Source organism: Martes martes (genome assembly GCF_963455335.1).
Source record: "Martes martes genome assembly, chromosome: X".
In the NCBI taxonomy this organism is placed as follows: domain Eukaryota; kingdom Metazoa; phylum Chordata; class Mammalia; order Carnivora; family Mustelidae; genus Martes; species Martes martes.
In genome coordinates this window covers 104,936,354-104,951,976 of record NC_137897.1, presented here as the reverse complement: position 1 = coordinate 104,951,976, position 15,623 = coordinate 104,936,354, and the positions used below count along the sequence as shown (strand labels likewise).

General features: G+C 43.5%; 1 protein-coding gene across 1 annotated transcript in view; it reads left to right on the top strand.

Annotated features, from left to right (window-relative positions):
- Window positions 1–15,623, top strand: part of GPC3 (glypican 3) — a 401,574-nt gene that overhangs the window by 208,363 nt on the left and 177,588 nt on the right. The window contains exon 3 of the mRNA XM_080794945.1: window positions 817–1,511. Coding sequence (XP_080651071.1) covers window positions 817–1,511 — 695 coding nt within the window. The remainder of the gene's footprint in view (window positions 1–816; window positions 1,512–15,623) is intronic.

Sequence of the window (15,623 nt, the reverse complement as noted above, 5' to 3'; positions counted from 1 at the left end):
ACACTAATTGGGCCTTGTGCCAGGGGGTAGGGGCAGCAGATGTAATCTTGAACTTATAGTCTCTGTAGAGTAGATAAGCATGTGGAAGCCAAACTTCACCAAGGAAGCTTAGCAGTCATCCTTCCAGATGTTCAGTTTGCAAATACCAGAGGTGTTATTTGCAGTATCAAATGTATAGATAAGTGCGTGGATTATTTTTTTTTTCCATCCAGATACCCATTTGGGGGATACATTCCATTTCCAGGTCTGGCAATCTGTCAGATTGCTTCCTTTAAAGTTATCTTGAGAAAATCTACCAAAAATGATTAAATCGTGATAGGTTTTATTCCCGGCTAAGAACTCGCCTCTCCTCCAGGGCTGTACGGGCTTAAATTGTTATGTGAGTTTATACGGTGCTATACGGTTTGTTGTCAAATATTTATCTCTGTCTGAAAATGAAACGTCTCCAAATACTTTTTCTTTTTAACTGAATAAATCAAGGAGAGAAAGAGAAATAACTTCTCATTGGGCCAATTTTTAATCAATATTCTCATGAGACGCCGAAATGTTAACCGAATCCTGGCTTTTGTCATTTGAAATACAATTTGTGTGTTTAAGAATTTATGCACACATCAGGGTTTGGACTTCATGTTCAGAAAGGAAAATTGATTTATAGGAGCAAACAGCTGCAGGAGTAGAGGCAGAAATGAATATGAGTCAATTATTTAAGGCAAATGGGACTTTAATCACCAGAGCAATAGAGAAATCTCAAATTCAATTGCACCCTGGGTTTTCAAGCTTTAATCTCCAGGCATTTCTGTATCTCTTATTTTGCAGAAGCCTTTGAAATTGTTGTCCGCCACGCCAAGAACTACACCAATGCCATGTTCAAGAACAACTACCCGAGCCTGACCCCACAAGCTTTCGAGTTTGTGGGTGAATTTTTCACTGACGTGTCTCTGTACATCCTGGGTTCTGATATCAACGTGGATGACATGGTCAATGAATTGTTCGACAGCCTGTTCCCGGTCATCTACACCCAGCTTATGAACCCCGGCCTGCCTGAGTCAGCCTTAGACATCAATGAGTGCCTCCGAGGGGCAAGGCGCGACCTGAAAGTGTTTGGGAATTTCCCCAAGCTTATCATGACCCAGGTTTCCAAGTCACTACAAGTCACCCGGATCTTCCTCCAGGCCCTGAATCTCGGAATTGAGGTGATCAACACCACCGATCACCTGAAGTTCAGTAAAGACTGTGGCCGAATGCTCACTAGAATGTGGTACTGCTCATACTGCCAGGGACTGATGATGGTCAAGCCTTGTGGTGGCTACTGCAACGTGGTCATGCAAGGCTGTATGGCCGGGGTGGTGGAGATCGACAAGTACTGGCGAGAATACATCCTGTCTCTGGAAGATCTGGTGAACGGCATGTACAGGATCTACGACATGGAGAACGTCCTGCTTGGTCTCTTTTCGACAATCCATGATTCCATCCAATATGTCCAGAAGAATGGAGGAAAGCTGACCACCACCGTGAGTACCAGTCTGCCATTTTCTGAGGAATTGGGTCCTATTGGGGTGGGGCAGCCTGGCCAGCATCCAGTGCTGAGGGAGAGGAGTGAGGGGAAGATCGGGGGTAGGCAGAGATGGTAGAGGGACTGAGTGATCTCACAGAGCTATGCGGCACATTAAGATGACAGACTATGCAGGGGGCGCCTGGATGGCTCAGTCAGTTAGGCGTCCGACTCCTGATTTTGGCTCGGGTCGTGGTTTCACGGGTCGTGGGATCGAGTCCTGCATTGCGCTCTGAGCTCAGCAGGGAGTCTGCTTGAGATTCTCTCCCTCTGCCCCTCGCTCTGCTTGTGCGAGCTCTCTCTCTCTATATCTCTCTCCTGCCCCCCTTCAAGATAAATAAATAAATCTTCAAAATAAAACAAAGAAAAGAAAAAGACCACAGGCTATGGAGTCATAATGCCTGGCTTGAATTTTAGTTCCACCTACTTACCTGCTGTGAGACCTTGGGTGAATTATCTTATCTTGATCTGTCATACAGCTGATTCATAAAATAAGGCTAAAATGAATATCTTCTTTATAGAGAATAGCATGTGTTAAAGCGTTTAGCATACATGTTGTCCATGGTAAGTCTTCAGTAAATATTGGCTATCCTTCCCATTGCTGTTAGTCATTGTAATCCTCATGACAATCACGTGAGGTGGGTGTAATTACCTCCATTTCATAAGTGAGGCAACAGAAGCTCCGTGAAACTGTAACTCACCCCAGGGCACCCAGCTCTAGTTTGCAGAAGAGCCACGATCCAGAAATGGATCAGGTTTCCCCTCAATTACATTATCACCAATTTTTCTGATTCTGATTTCCCTCTCGTGGTCTTAATTGCATGTATCCTGTCACCCTTTTGGGTGGTGACTTTAAACAGGAGGCCCAGCCAGAAGCCACTAACTCAGCGTACACAAGAACTCAAGTGAGGTGAAGCTTCCGTGCGGTCCAGCGGTTGTTTCCTCAGCCTTGCTTATACCAGTCTCCCCGTGATGGGCTCTGTGACAGGGGCAGCAGTTGTCTTGGTTTCGGTCACATTGCCCCTGCCAAGCTAGAGTGCGCACATTCAGAACCCCAGGGGGGCACCCAGTTTCCAGTGTAGAGCAGAACACACGGCCAAGAGCTACCACCAGATTTCATGAAGGTCATCGTGACTGATCCCCAAATGCTCCCAGCTGGGTGGACAGAGGCAGCAAAATCATATACTACACTACTGTTGTTGAACTCCAGCCACATTCCAGGGGCTCGGCTGGCCAGTTCACCTAATATTATTTCGCAGCAGTCCATGAGATAGGTCCTAATCTTGTCCTCATTTTACAAAGGGGGGAAATGCAGCTTAAAGGGGTTCAATCCCTTGTGAGGGATCTCAAAGCTGTTAAACGAAGGTAGGGGAACTGGGACTCATACCCGGGCTGGGCTTGTTTGGTTGACACAGACTCTCAGCTTCTATACAGTGCAACTGCTGTGTACTCAGAGCCATTGCTTACCCAAAATGTGGAGGGCAGATCGGGCCATTTAGTCTGACTTTAAACTCAGGAAATACAAAGCGATAGGGGTAATTGGTTTCTTTGGTGAATTAAACTAGGAAGGAGGACAGAGATGGTGCAAACCGTGGCATGGCTACCCACGGAGCTGCTCTAATTGCCCCATTCACAATGTTAGCCATTTAAAACACATTTACTGAGAAAATATTTTATAGTAAAATGAACAGAAATGTCCTATCTAACGATAGTGTTCTTCAGTGCCTAATTATTCCCTTGGCTGCTTTATAATTTGAGGCCAGATTCTGGGGCCTTCTACAGAAGTAAATCTCACAGAACCAGAAAAATGAAAAGTTGATGTGTTCATAAGTTCCCCCATCTGATAGTGATTGAGGGCCCACTATGTGTCAGACACAACGCAGGAGTGCCAGGCGTGTGGAGATGTCTTTAATAAGAGGAAAAATGAGGAGACAACATTAAAGACAGAGTATGGAAATATTTAAAGGTTCCCTCTGATATTGGTCACTTGACAGCAGCATAATGAATCTTGAAAACGTGTTCTCCTGTACTGCTTCTAAATACAAAAAATAAGGTGGGGAACGGATAAGGAGTTAAAGGATAAGGAGTTGATGGGGCTCTAGGCATGAAGGTTTATTTAGTAAACATTTTATTAAGCAGCTGCTTTGTTCATGACACTCTGCCAGGTGCTGGGTATTCATAGTTACCCTAGACATAGTCCTTAAGTCTTAACAAAGTCGGTCTAGTTGACAGATGTGTAGCTGAATAAATTTCACCATAGTGGACATTTCTCCATGATTTGAATGTTGGAAGGGCCATGAGAGATTAGCTAGTCCAATCCCATTGAGCTACAAATGAAGAAACACGGTTCAGGGAGGCTTGCCCAGAGTTATATATTTCATGGAAGAGGCCAAAGGACTAGAATCCAGGGTCTTCTGCGGCTTCAATCTAACGCTCCTCTTTCTACCACGCCGGTCTGTCTCCCATTAGACCATCCAGACTTTTCATTCTAAAAGTTCCATTGGGATTTTGCAAAGACATCATGAACTTAAATTAGATAGCTATTTCAGGGTGCTGGACCTGCTGGATTTTAGGTGCCTACGTGTGCCCTGCCTGTGCGCGTCTGCATGCACACACGCACACACGTGCAGGGGGAGTACATTTCATGTCATTATCATTCAGGAAGAAAGACCTTGGCTGTCAAGAGGTGCTCAGTGATGCAGTCCCTTTCTGTTTTGGCCATTAAGGGCCTGATTGCTCCCAGCTCCCAGCTGGTTATGAGAGCGTGAAGTCTGCCTTCCCCAGGGAATGCCTGAACTAGAAACTAGAACAGAAAGCATATGTAAACTCTGCCTTGTTACTGGTTTATGACCACCAGCTCTAAGTAATATATCCCAAATGGTGGGGGTGGGGGAATCATTGGCCAGGTGTGATCCAGCCCATACTCCGTACAGGCCAGAAAGGGGCTGGGCCATTTATGGGGGGGTGAGGGGAAGTGAGGGTTGGGTAGACTGCAGAAGTCTATTCATTTATTTTTTATTTTTTTTTTTAAGATTTTATTTTATTTGACAGAGAGAGATCACAAGTAGGCAGAGAGGCAGGCAGAGAGAGAGAGAGAGGAGGAAGCAGGCTCCCCGCTGAGCAGAGAGCCCGATGTGGGACTCGATCCCAGGACCCTGAGATCATGACCTGAGCTGAAGGCAGAGGCTTAACCCACTGAGCCATCCAGGCGCCCTGCAGAAGTCTATTCATGTTAACAACCCTGCAGAATGCCCCAGAGCAAAAGCTGATTTAAAACTAAAGCATTAATGAGGTTCTGCTGTAGCACACTCACCTGCCTGTTGTGATAAAATGCAAAATCCTGCCAGTCTGTCCTGTTTGAGGTTAAGTTGTGGTGAGAGACCTCTTTGAAAATATGCTCTTTCTGAGTTCTGATAAGACAGCCTTTTTAGCCAGCTATGGGCCGTGCCCATGAGGCCTGCCATACTGGGATTTTGCTCCTTGTATTGGTGGCTCCCATCTACCCCAGATTATGAAGGACATTTTGGTCTTCTAAATGAACAGGGCACTTTTAAATTTTTGTAAGAATGGACTGTTAGTGCTTTCGTTTCCCCTAAGATAGTTTTCATTTCTTCCACCTCGCAGAGGTGGTAAGCAGCTGGTTCCCAAACTTGGCTCATCATCGCTATCACCTGTGGAGCATGTGGAACAGACCCCTGGAGTCTATACCTGGGGATTCTGATTCCACAGGTCTGTGGAGAAGCTGGAGAATTAGTCATAGAATTTGTCATTTTAAAAGTACCCCCCATTGATTCTGATACTCCTTTGGGAGCAAATCCAGCCACCTTGTTCAGAAGGTAAAGTAAGGCCCAGAGACTGGGAGTGAATGACAGTTACTGGCAACGCTAGGATCTCTGATTTCCCATCTGTGAAATGGGGTTGCTATATGGAGGTGAATTGAAATGACAGGTGCAAAGTACCTGGCAGAGTTCGAGGCACGTAGCAGGTGCTTGCTTAAGCCCGGTCCAGTACACGTTCTACTACATTTTTCTAAATGCCAAACGGACAATGAGTTCTTCTTAAACTTATTTTGAAGGGCCAGGACATTTCATGTCATTTTTGTCTAAAGAGGTGACTAAAATATTGTGTGAGAATGTGTATGTGTGTGAGAGAGAGAGAGAGAGGCAGAGGAACAGAGAGACCAAGAGAGACCGAGAAAGAAAAGGGAGGAAAGAAAAGGAAGGAGACAGAAAATTTGTCCTGAAATGTCCCAGAAGGCTTAAATGATGGGACTGTAAATAGATCCGTCTTAACCCTTCATCTGCATTTGTGAACTAGGTTAAATATCATGGCCCCAAGTGAACACTGAGTGGGTTTTTTTAATAGTATTTGGGTGAGAGCATCACTGTTAAATGTATCAGCACATTATTGAATTTCACATCTTAGACCTTGAAGCAAACACAAATATGTACAGTCATCAGTATGTACATTTTCAACATTGTGGTCGCACCACAACCACGTTGTCAAATGCGACAGCCTTCTTTTAAAAATGCAATTGTTTTTATTCAGAAACCATTTTGATTGCCGTTACCACATACCAGTATACAGATTAGAGGCATGACCATTGTGTATTTCCTATCCATTGATTAAATGATTAATAATCAGCTTTTTGGTTGTTTACTGATGTCCCAGAAAGTTTCCCAAAAGTCTCTGTGGTTTCATTTACTTTCTGTACCCTACATACCCTCATGTGGCTGTTTGCACTGTCAGTTTTCCATTTGTACTCATGTTCTTTCTTTAATGATTCATTTCAGAATTTCTCGGCAGTAGCGCCTCCTCTCCCACGAGTTCATTACTGTGGCTTGTTATATGCTTCACTGAACGCTGGGCAAAATTGCAACCTTTCCTACCACCACTCCTTCTCCCAGTCTTTCCTCGCTGTGATAATTATTTTAGCACGATCTGAAATAGGACTCATTTCAGGAAACATTAATGAGCACCCAATGGCTGAGGCACCGTGATAGACACTGGGAGCCACAAGGAGTGGCAGAAAGATGACCTTGACTCTGTTACCTCACTCAGGGGTCACTTGGCGAGCAGGTAGCAGAGCTAACACCTAAAGCCAGAACTGTCACACTTCAAAGTTCATGCTTTTAACTGTCACTCTGTGGCTGTCTCAAATACCTCCCCTCCGTCTTCACCAGAATCTCCATTCCCTGAACACAGGCTAACTCGGCTTTTACCATCTTATTTAATATCCTGTCTGACTCTCCACTGTTTTTCCAGCTGCACAATCAGGTTTTCGAATTCATTCTCCCTCCTTGGAGATTCTTGCTGTAGTTTTTTTTTTTTTTTTTCTCGAGACTTTTAGTCTTCATAACACTTAAAGGCGCGGAGTAGTTTCTAGAGGAAGAAGGACTGTCTGTGCAGGTGAGGAAAGGGCCAGCAACACAGCCGAATGACTTTGCCTAGAATCTCTGTGAGCGGTGCCAGTGCCGAGGAATCGCTTATCTTTCCGTGGCGATGTTTGGAATCTGCCCGTTAGACCAACGGATGGATTTTAATGCATTTGCCTTTGATTCTGCCCCTTCATGGTACATCCGGGTCTCCATGATTGCGTTTCCTCAGCCAGGGACATTGTGTACTGCGAATCTAACTTACTCCAGTATCCAAGTACATCCATTTCCTTTGCCAGAATTTCTGAAGATACCTGCGGCGAAGTCAGTATTTATGTGTGCTAGATTCTCTGTTGATCCTTGGCAGTAATTCACTCTATCAAATTCTTATATTCTGCTGTCTGTGTGAGTGACTGTAACTCATCAGAATTTCCGAATTTGAAGGCTGGGGTTATTTCTCAGGTGTCAGAATGTCAGTGTTTCTCCCCTCGTGCTATCACTTTGGACTTTTATTTTTTAGTCTCCGATAGAGATACCTTGTCTGAATTCATACAAACTGTTTTCAGCACAAAGTGGTTTCAGAGTGATTAAAAAAACAAGTAAAGGCCTCACGACCTCATTAGTGTCGGCAGGTCAGCCTCTAGAACTGTGGTTAAGCGACTTTATTTGCATGAGGTCCATTTCAGGAAAGACAAAAATGTTTACAGGCTGCCATTCTTTCTTCACGCACAATAAAAATAGCTTTAGTGGTTCCCGTGGGGAGAAATATATAGTTTTTAAACATAGATTTCCTACTTATCGAAGGGAAGCACACAATGGGAAAAAATTGGTACCACTTTTAGGCATTAAATGTTAATTTCAGGTACGTTTCAAACCGTGGTCACACGGGGGAAGCTTTTGTATGTACTTCATCTTGAGATTATATATTACAGCTTGTAGTAAGAAATTAGGCAGGCCCATCACGAATCTAGAATTACTCACCTTTACCTTGGCAAGAAGTGGCCGCGTGATTACCAGTTGTTCTCTGCGCTCTGAGCCTATAGAAAGAAGTTTTTTCTTTCTGTGGTCTGTGGACTGATGTCGCTAGACCGTGTCCTCGGGAACTGTGGAGGGTCACAGAGATTTGTACCCTTATTGCAAGCTAAGAGGTTCGTTGGCCACACGGTTTCATGGGTGCTGGTTAGAGACAGGAGACTCCTTGGCTCAGAGATGGGAGACAGTTTATTTCAGAGCCTGGGGAGAAAGTGCCTATGTGTATATGACATGCAAAAACCCAGGAGACCCAAGGAAAGTTGGCTAGCAACACAGGATTCCCCCAAACTCGGGTGGCTCCAAAAACCTCTCGAGCTCACAGCGTTTTGGAAGGATCCAGCAAGGCAGTTAGAGGTTGTGGAAGACGCCCTGACTGGTTGGCCCAAAGGCAGGGCTGTGTGCCACCTGTTGGAGGGGAGAAGAAGGCACACCCGAAGACAAAACAGGGGTCAGTTTTCCCAGCTCCTCAGAGAACACTTCAGAAGGAAAGTATGCAAAGGGCACCTGACGGCAGCCTCGCGTGGGGGGTAAGCTCTGCTGCTTGGGGTCTTCAAAGCCCCTTTTCCCCTGCTCTCTCTCCCTTGCTCTCCACGAGCTCATTTCTTTTCTTGCCTGTTTAGGCTCTGGGGTGGGGAGATTTATATTGCTAAGCAGCTTAGCCGAGAGACATTTTCTCTCTTACCACACTTCTAAGGGGCTCGTCCCACCCTAGGACTTACATGGAGGACTGATCGGTCCCCTGAATCTATTTGAAAAGGTTAGACCATCAGGCATATTCGTCCCAACTGGGCAAAAGTCCACAAAGATCACACCCCATGACCTGATCTTCCGAGAATCTTTGTGCTCCCAGCTTTGGCCAGGAGGAGAGTCCCAGATGACTTTTTTGTGTTGAGTGGCCAGGGAATGGGAGCACAGTGAGGGCAGCCTCGTCCCTGGGAGGGCAGACAAGCCCCCCGATGCTTGTTCTCTCTCCATCGCGATGCTGAAGCATCCCCAGAAAACATGGAGCCCTGTGCACGGCGTGATTCCCCTCCCCGCCACCTGGAATAAGGTTACTCTTGGCAACTGCAGCACAACATCATCCACTGGTAACCTTGGCTTCCCTCCCACCCCCCAACCCCTGCCACGTCTGTGCATTGTGCTACCTTGTTTAGGTCTCCGGCAACAAACGCTTTCTACTGGGACTGTTTCGGAACAGGCAGTCTCGCCGCCCCCGCCTGGAAAATTGAAAACGTATTTTGAACACCACAGAAGCGCGTGGACATGAAGTTACACTGCGGTATAGCAATTTCCTCGGGAGGGGGTGGTTATAATTTTGTTGTAATCAAGGGCTTCACAAAAATGGCAAAGACGAGGGACTTTGGGACAGATTTCTTCTAGTATATTGCGGCTTTTGTAAGATAAAATGCAAAACTTCATGATTAGCTGTTGGCACAGTTTTCTGAGTGCGGGTACTGGGCATAGACTTGGGCTCGCAGTTTACCACTCCTTTCCTTGTAGGGGGGAATGCTAATAAGGTAAGACAAATAATCTCTATTATGGTGAAAGTCCCTTTGGGGACTGGGGTTCGGAATTTGTTAGACATCTCCAAAGCGATGCTGGAATGGGCATGAAGGATCTTATTGGGGTGATGGAATGTTCTAAAACTGGTTTGTGGCAGTGGTGGCACAACTTAAGTCAATTTAATAAAAATCATTAAATCGTACACTTGACATGGGAAAATTGTACGAATCCAAAAATACACCTCAATAACGCTGTAAAAAAAAAGATTTCATAAAATAAAAAACTGTGGAATTAATATATAAAGCATTTCAAATACAGCAATGTATAAGCACATTATAAAACAGCTAGTAAAACAATACTTGTATAAATATTAACCATATCATTCAAATAAATTACTATATAAAGTAAAACAGAAACAAATAAAGGCAAATGCTGGAGGCTAGAAGACCCCCCCCAAAAAAAAAGTCCCTTTGGGAAGTGCATAACCCAGCAAGGGTGCTTTCATATTTCACAGGGGGATGGAGGTGGTGGGAGGGCTGATGCTGTCTTCTTATTACCCAATTCAAATCCTTTCGGAAGAATATTCAGAAAGCGAATTAATTTTTCCTTTTTTCATTGCACTCAGAATGCCTGAAACAGATAAAGTAGGAAACGGAGTCATTATATTTGGGCGCTGTCTATTATCATTTACTGACTGAGAATCTATCTAAGCCTTGCTGCTTTTTGCAGATAATTAATTTTGTTCCTAAATGTAGGAAAGAGTGATTGTAATCAGTATGTTTGTACTTGCAGCCACAAATAGAGCCCATCAAAGATATGCAGTACAAATAAACCTCATAAAATATGCAGCCCAAGCGCTGCTTGAAGTTAATGTGCTTTTTTTTTTTAAGAAAAAAAGTCATATGTATGATTTTTGAAAGTCGTTCTTGGTATTCTTATGTAGTTAATAGATGAACTCCTCTTTTTCTAACTCAGGCCCACACTCTGAATTATTTTTATCATGAAATCTCGCAAACTCGAGCTCAAGGGGACTTTGATTTGGCGTGGAAATCAACTCATCAACATACACATATTTCTGAGTTCTGGTTGTGGGTTGCTCTTTTGCTTCTAGAAAATTATGAATAATCAGATCGAAGTTGGAGGTTCAGGTTCATGGGATGAAACCCAAGTGCATGGTTGTTTGTGAAGGACTCCCTCTAAACTCTTCGGAAAGACTTTTTGTACTTTTGTTCTGACCCACCAGCAGCCTCTGTTCTAAGCCTGTCCCTTGTCCCTCTCCCTCACAGTTGTACCTTCCTTGGTGTCTTGTTCATTTAGGCCCTGTAGTCGGGTGAAAATGTGTTTAATTGTGGTTCCATGGTCCTGGGACACTTGCCATGTGCCACACACAGTTCTGGGCGCTTTACACGAGCTGACACACTAAATGCGTGCGACAGTCCCAATTATGAAGTAACTCTCAGTGAGGGCCATTTTCCAGGTTCAAGAATGGAGGCAGGGGCTGTTTCAGCAGCTCTCTCCACTGCCGGGGCTCCTGAGGCTCCTCTCTTGCCCCGGGGACCAGATCCAGTCTCAGACCGGGGAGACGGAGCCTGACTCCCGCTGCAGGTGGGCATCAGCCGACTTGGTGGAAATGTGGCAGGAGGGAGAGCCAGGAAGTCGCTAAGGGGCTTACATCTCAGCCTGCTCACTCAGTTCCAATTCTTCCTGCCCTCCCCCCCACAAGGCTTCAAGAAGAGCATGGAAACTTCCAATGGGCTGAGCTTTTTCTTCTCTGCTCTTCCTCATACTTGTGTTAATCTTAATTAGATTATTCTAAATCTGCTCGGAGCTCAGACTTCCCCCAGGATCAAGGGCTATTCCATTTTTCACCTTTCCTTAAAAAGAAGATCCATTCTTGATGATCTTGGGTTGAAAATATACTTTCAAAATATATGGCACCTCAATTTTCCCCCTTTCAGATCAAAAATTCAAAGAATAGTGAAAAATGCCCCGCACTGTGGTTTTCTTACTCTGGATTAAAACCCTGCAGTGATCTCTTTCCAAACATGGAAGGAGTTCTGGGCAACTGTTTCTGATTTACTACATTGTCCCATTTGCCTTTAATTCTTCATGTAAAATGAATGGGCTTCTTCATTGTAGCAACCTTCTAGTAGATTTTTTTTTTTTACAATTACGAACAATTTAAATCACCTTTGAACAGTCTCTTCACAAGTTTCCTAGACATAAATTTCTGTAGACAAAAGAAAACACTCATTTAGTGCCCTTACTCCAATTAAAAATAAAACAATTGTGATAAATTGGCACCCTTGAACTTGACAGAAAAAAGGTATAGATGACTGTTCCATCTCCTTCCAGTATGAAAAGCATGTTAACAAGCTCCAGATCACAGAGGGTGGAAAAAGACACATGGGTGGAAACATTTCCCTCACACATCTGTGTTTATCAAGTTTTAAAGTCTGTTTCCTCCCCGACCATTTCTTCTGAATCTGTAATCCATTGATTGGAACGAAATTGATGCATAACTCAAACTGCTCTGCTGTGAAAAGCCCCATTCAGAATGGTCTTGGCTCTGGTTATCATTGACCAATGAGTCTTCGAGATACCAGAAATAATAAATTACAACAAACACCCATTTTTAAGAGCACCATACAAGATTTTTAAGAGCCAGGCTCTGGAGATGGAAAGCTCCAGTACAGGAATGGGTCAGCTTGGTGTTGCAGGGAGCAGAGTGAGAAAAGGTCGTGTCGTAGAAAGAACTCAGGCTTCAGGGGTTAAGATGTAACTCTCTGCTCAGCCATCCCTTGTCTTAGCGACCCTGGGCATAGTGCATCATCTCTCTGAATCTTTGTTACTTTATCTGTGGAATGGGGGTACAAATGCTAAGCTCTGGGCGGGGGCAGGGGTCTGGATGGCTTAGTGGGTTAAGCCTCCGACTCTTGATTTCAGCTCAGGTTATGAGCTCAGGGTTGATTGGCTTGAGTGGTTGTAGGCCTCTGCTTCCATTGGCCCAACAACTCTCACTGAAAATCATGTTCCCCTAGATGTCCAGGTGACTTGATTCCCAGCCAGGCAGGACAAGTTGAACACACAAGTTTCCTAGCTGCTCGCAGTGGCCTTCAGAGAAGACTCATGAATAAAGGGCAACGTGATAGATCTAGATTCCCGATGGGGATTTTGAGCATTTATCTTCTTTGCCTCGGGTTTGGTGCTGAAATTCCTGGGAGGGGAGGGAGGACTCAAGCCGTGTTTATAGCTCCTTTGTTTTCGAGTGTGTGTGGTACGGTAGAATGCTAAATTGCTTTTACTGGGTACCACTGCTAAATGATGATTAAATTTAGGTTGACATGAAAATGAACAGATATCTATTATATATCTTTGGGATAATTTAATGATATCCCCTTGTTTCAGATAATATTCTTTTATGAAATCCCTAAATTTCCTTGTCTGTTCTTATCCATCTTGCCCACTCGGAGTCTCTTTCCCCTTAATTATGATTGACAGTCCCCGCTGTGGTCCCTGGGATTGGGTTATCGCTCTGTTTCTTTTGAAGGAGGGAAAGAGGAGGAAACCAAGGGAGTTTGGGAACATAAAAGAAAGATGGGAAATGAATCAGACCATCTGGAAATGTTTTTTTTTTCTAGGTATGTGTCCTTTGCTGTTGTTTCTTAATATAATCATTGTCCCAGTCAATCTAGCACAATACAGATAAGTCACGAATTCAGATTTAAAAAAACACGGAAAAATACAGGAGCATCTGGCTGGCTCAGTCGGTAGAGCATGTGACTCTTTGGGGCTGTGAGTTCAAGCCCCATGTTGAGGGTGGAGATGACTTAAGGAAATGTAAAAAAAAAATACAGAAACATGCAATATAGCTCAATGATGATTTACTTGCCATTCTCCTAAACCAAGCATCCGTGTTAGTGTGTGAGGCTAGCATTCTGCCCTCATCCATGTAATCAATTTCTTACATGGAGTAGGTGTTTGGGTCTTTCTCTTCAATCAAGCTGAAGCGGAAAGGAGTTTCTGCTTGGGATAATGAGGAGCCATTAAGAGTACAGGGAACATGAATCTCCACCCACAAAATCAGAAGTATAAGAAGAAGTACATTTATTATTATTTTCTTTTGCTTTTTAAATGATGGACTCTTTTTAGAGCCCTTTTAGGGTCACAGCAAAACTGAGCAGAAAGTACCGAGTTCCCATGGACCTCCTGCTCCCACTCCCCTGCCCCCATCTCCCCCTAGTTTCAGCATCCAGCACCAGAGGGATGCATTTTTTAATAATAGTGAACCTACATGGACACATCATTATCACATCATTATCCCCCAAAGTCTGTGGTTTACATTACTGATCACTCTTGGTGCTGTAAATTCTATCAGTTTGACGAATGTAGCATGAGGCATTATAAAATACTGCCCCCCCCACAAGCCTGCATTCTGCCTACTCATCCCTCTCTTACCTCTAACCTTTGGCAACCACTGTCCTTTTTGCTGTCTTTATGCTTTTGCCTTTTCCAGAAAGTCATATAGTTGAAATATACGGTAGTAGCCTTTTTTTTTTTAAAGATTTTTTTTAAATTTATTTGACAGAGATCACAAGTAGGCAGAGAGGCAGGCAGAGAGAGAGGAGGAAGCAGGCTCCCCACCGAGCAGAGAGCCCAATGCGGGACTCGATCCCGGGACCCCGGGATCACGACCGGAGCTGAAGGCAGAGGCTTTAACCCACTGAGCCACCCAGGCGCCCCTGTAGCAGCCTTTCTACACTGGCTTCTTCCACTGAGTACCACGCATTTCAAGGTTCTTCCATGCCCTTTCATGGCTTCGTAGCTCATTTTGTCCTAATGCTGCATAGTATCTCATTGTCTGGAGCATCTTTTATATTTAAATCAGTTTAATTTCAACTCCAAATCTTTGTTCCCATTGCACTAGTGGTAAATTCCACCTCATTACCTTTTTAAAAAAACAGCTTTGTTGAGCTAGAATTCACATAGAATACATTCATCAATTTACCCATTTAAAGTGTACTGTTCATTGGTTCCTGGTGTATTCATGGAGTTGTGCGTCCATCACCAAAATCAATACTAGAACAGTTTTAGCATTCCAGAAGAAACTCTATACCCATTAGCTGTCACTTCCCGTTCCACCATTCCCCTGCCTCTGGCAACTACTAATTTACTTTCTCTCTCTATGGATTTGTCTCTTCTGAATATTTCATATAAATGAAATCCTACATCTCTGTCTTCTTGTGTCTGACCTCTTGCACTTAACATAACGTTTTCAAGGGCCATCTGTGTTGTAGCATGTGTGAGTACTTCTTTCCTTTTCATGGCTGAATAATATTCCATCGTGTGGATAGGTCACATTTTGTTTATCCTTTATCAGCTGATGGACATTTGTTTCCATTTCTTGGTTGTTATCCATAGTGCTGCTAAAATCATTCACATGAAACTCTTAGTGTGGATATATGTTTTCATTTCTCTTGGAAATATTACCTAGGAATGGAATTGGAGATCATATGGGAACTCCAGGTTTAAGTTTTTAAGGAATTGCCAAACTGTTTCCCAAAGCAGCTGAACCATTTTACTTTCCCACCAGCAATATATGAGAGTTCCAATTTCTACACATCCTCATCAGCAATTGCTATTATCTGTCTTTTTAAAATTATAGCCATCCTAGTAGGTTTGAAATGGTATCTCATTGCAGTTTCAATTTGTGTTTCTCTAATGACAAATGCTGTTGAGTGATTTTCATGTGCTTGTTAGCTAGAGATGTGTATCTTCTTTGGTGAAAGGTTTATTGAGATCTTTTCCTAAATTTTTAATCAGGTTATTTGTCATTTCATTGTTGAATTGTAAGCATTACTTATATATATTGAATACTGGACCTTTATGAGATACATGATTCGCAAAGATTTTCTTCCATATAGTGGGGTTTTCACTTTCCTAACAATGTTCTTTAAGACATAAATGTTTATGCTTCTGATGAAGTTCAATTTATCTATTTTTGTGTATATGGCATATCTAAGAAACCATTGTCTAATTCAAACTCATAAAGATATTACACCTATGGTTTCTTCTATGAATTTTTATAGATTTAGCTCTTACCCATAGGTCTATAATCAATTTTGAGTTAACTTTATACATTTAATGTGAGGTGGGGTGCA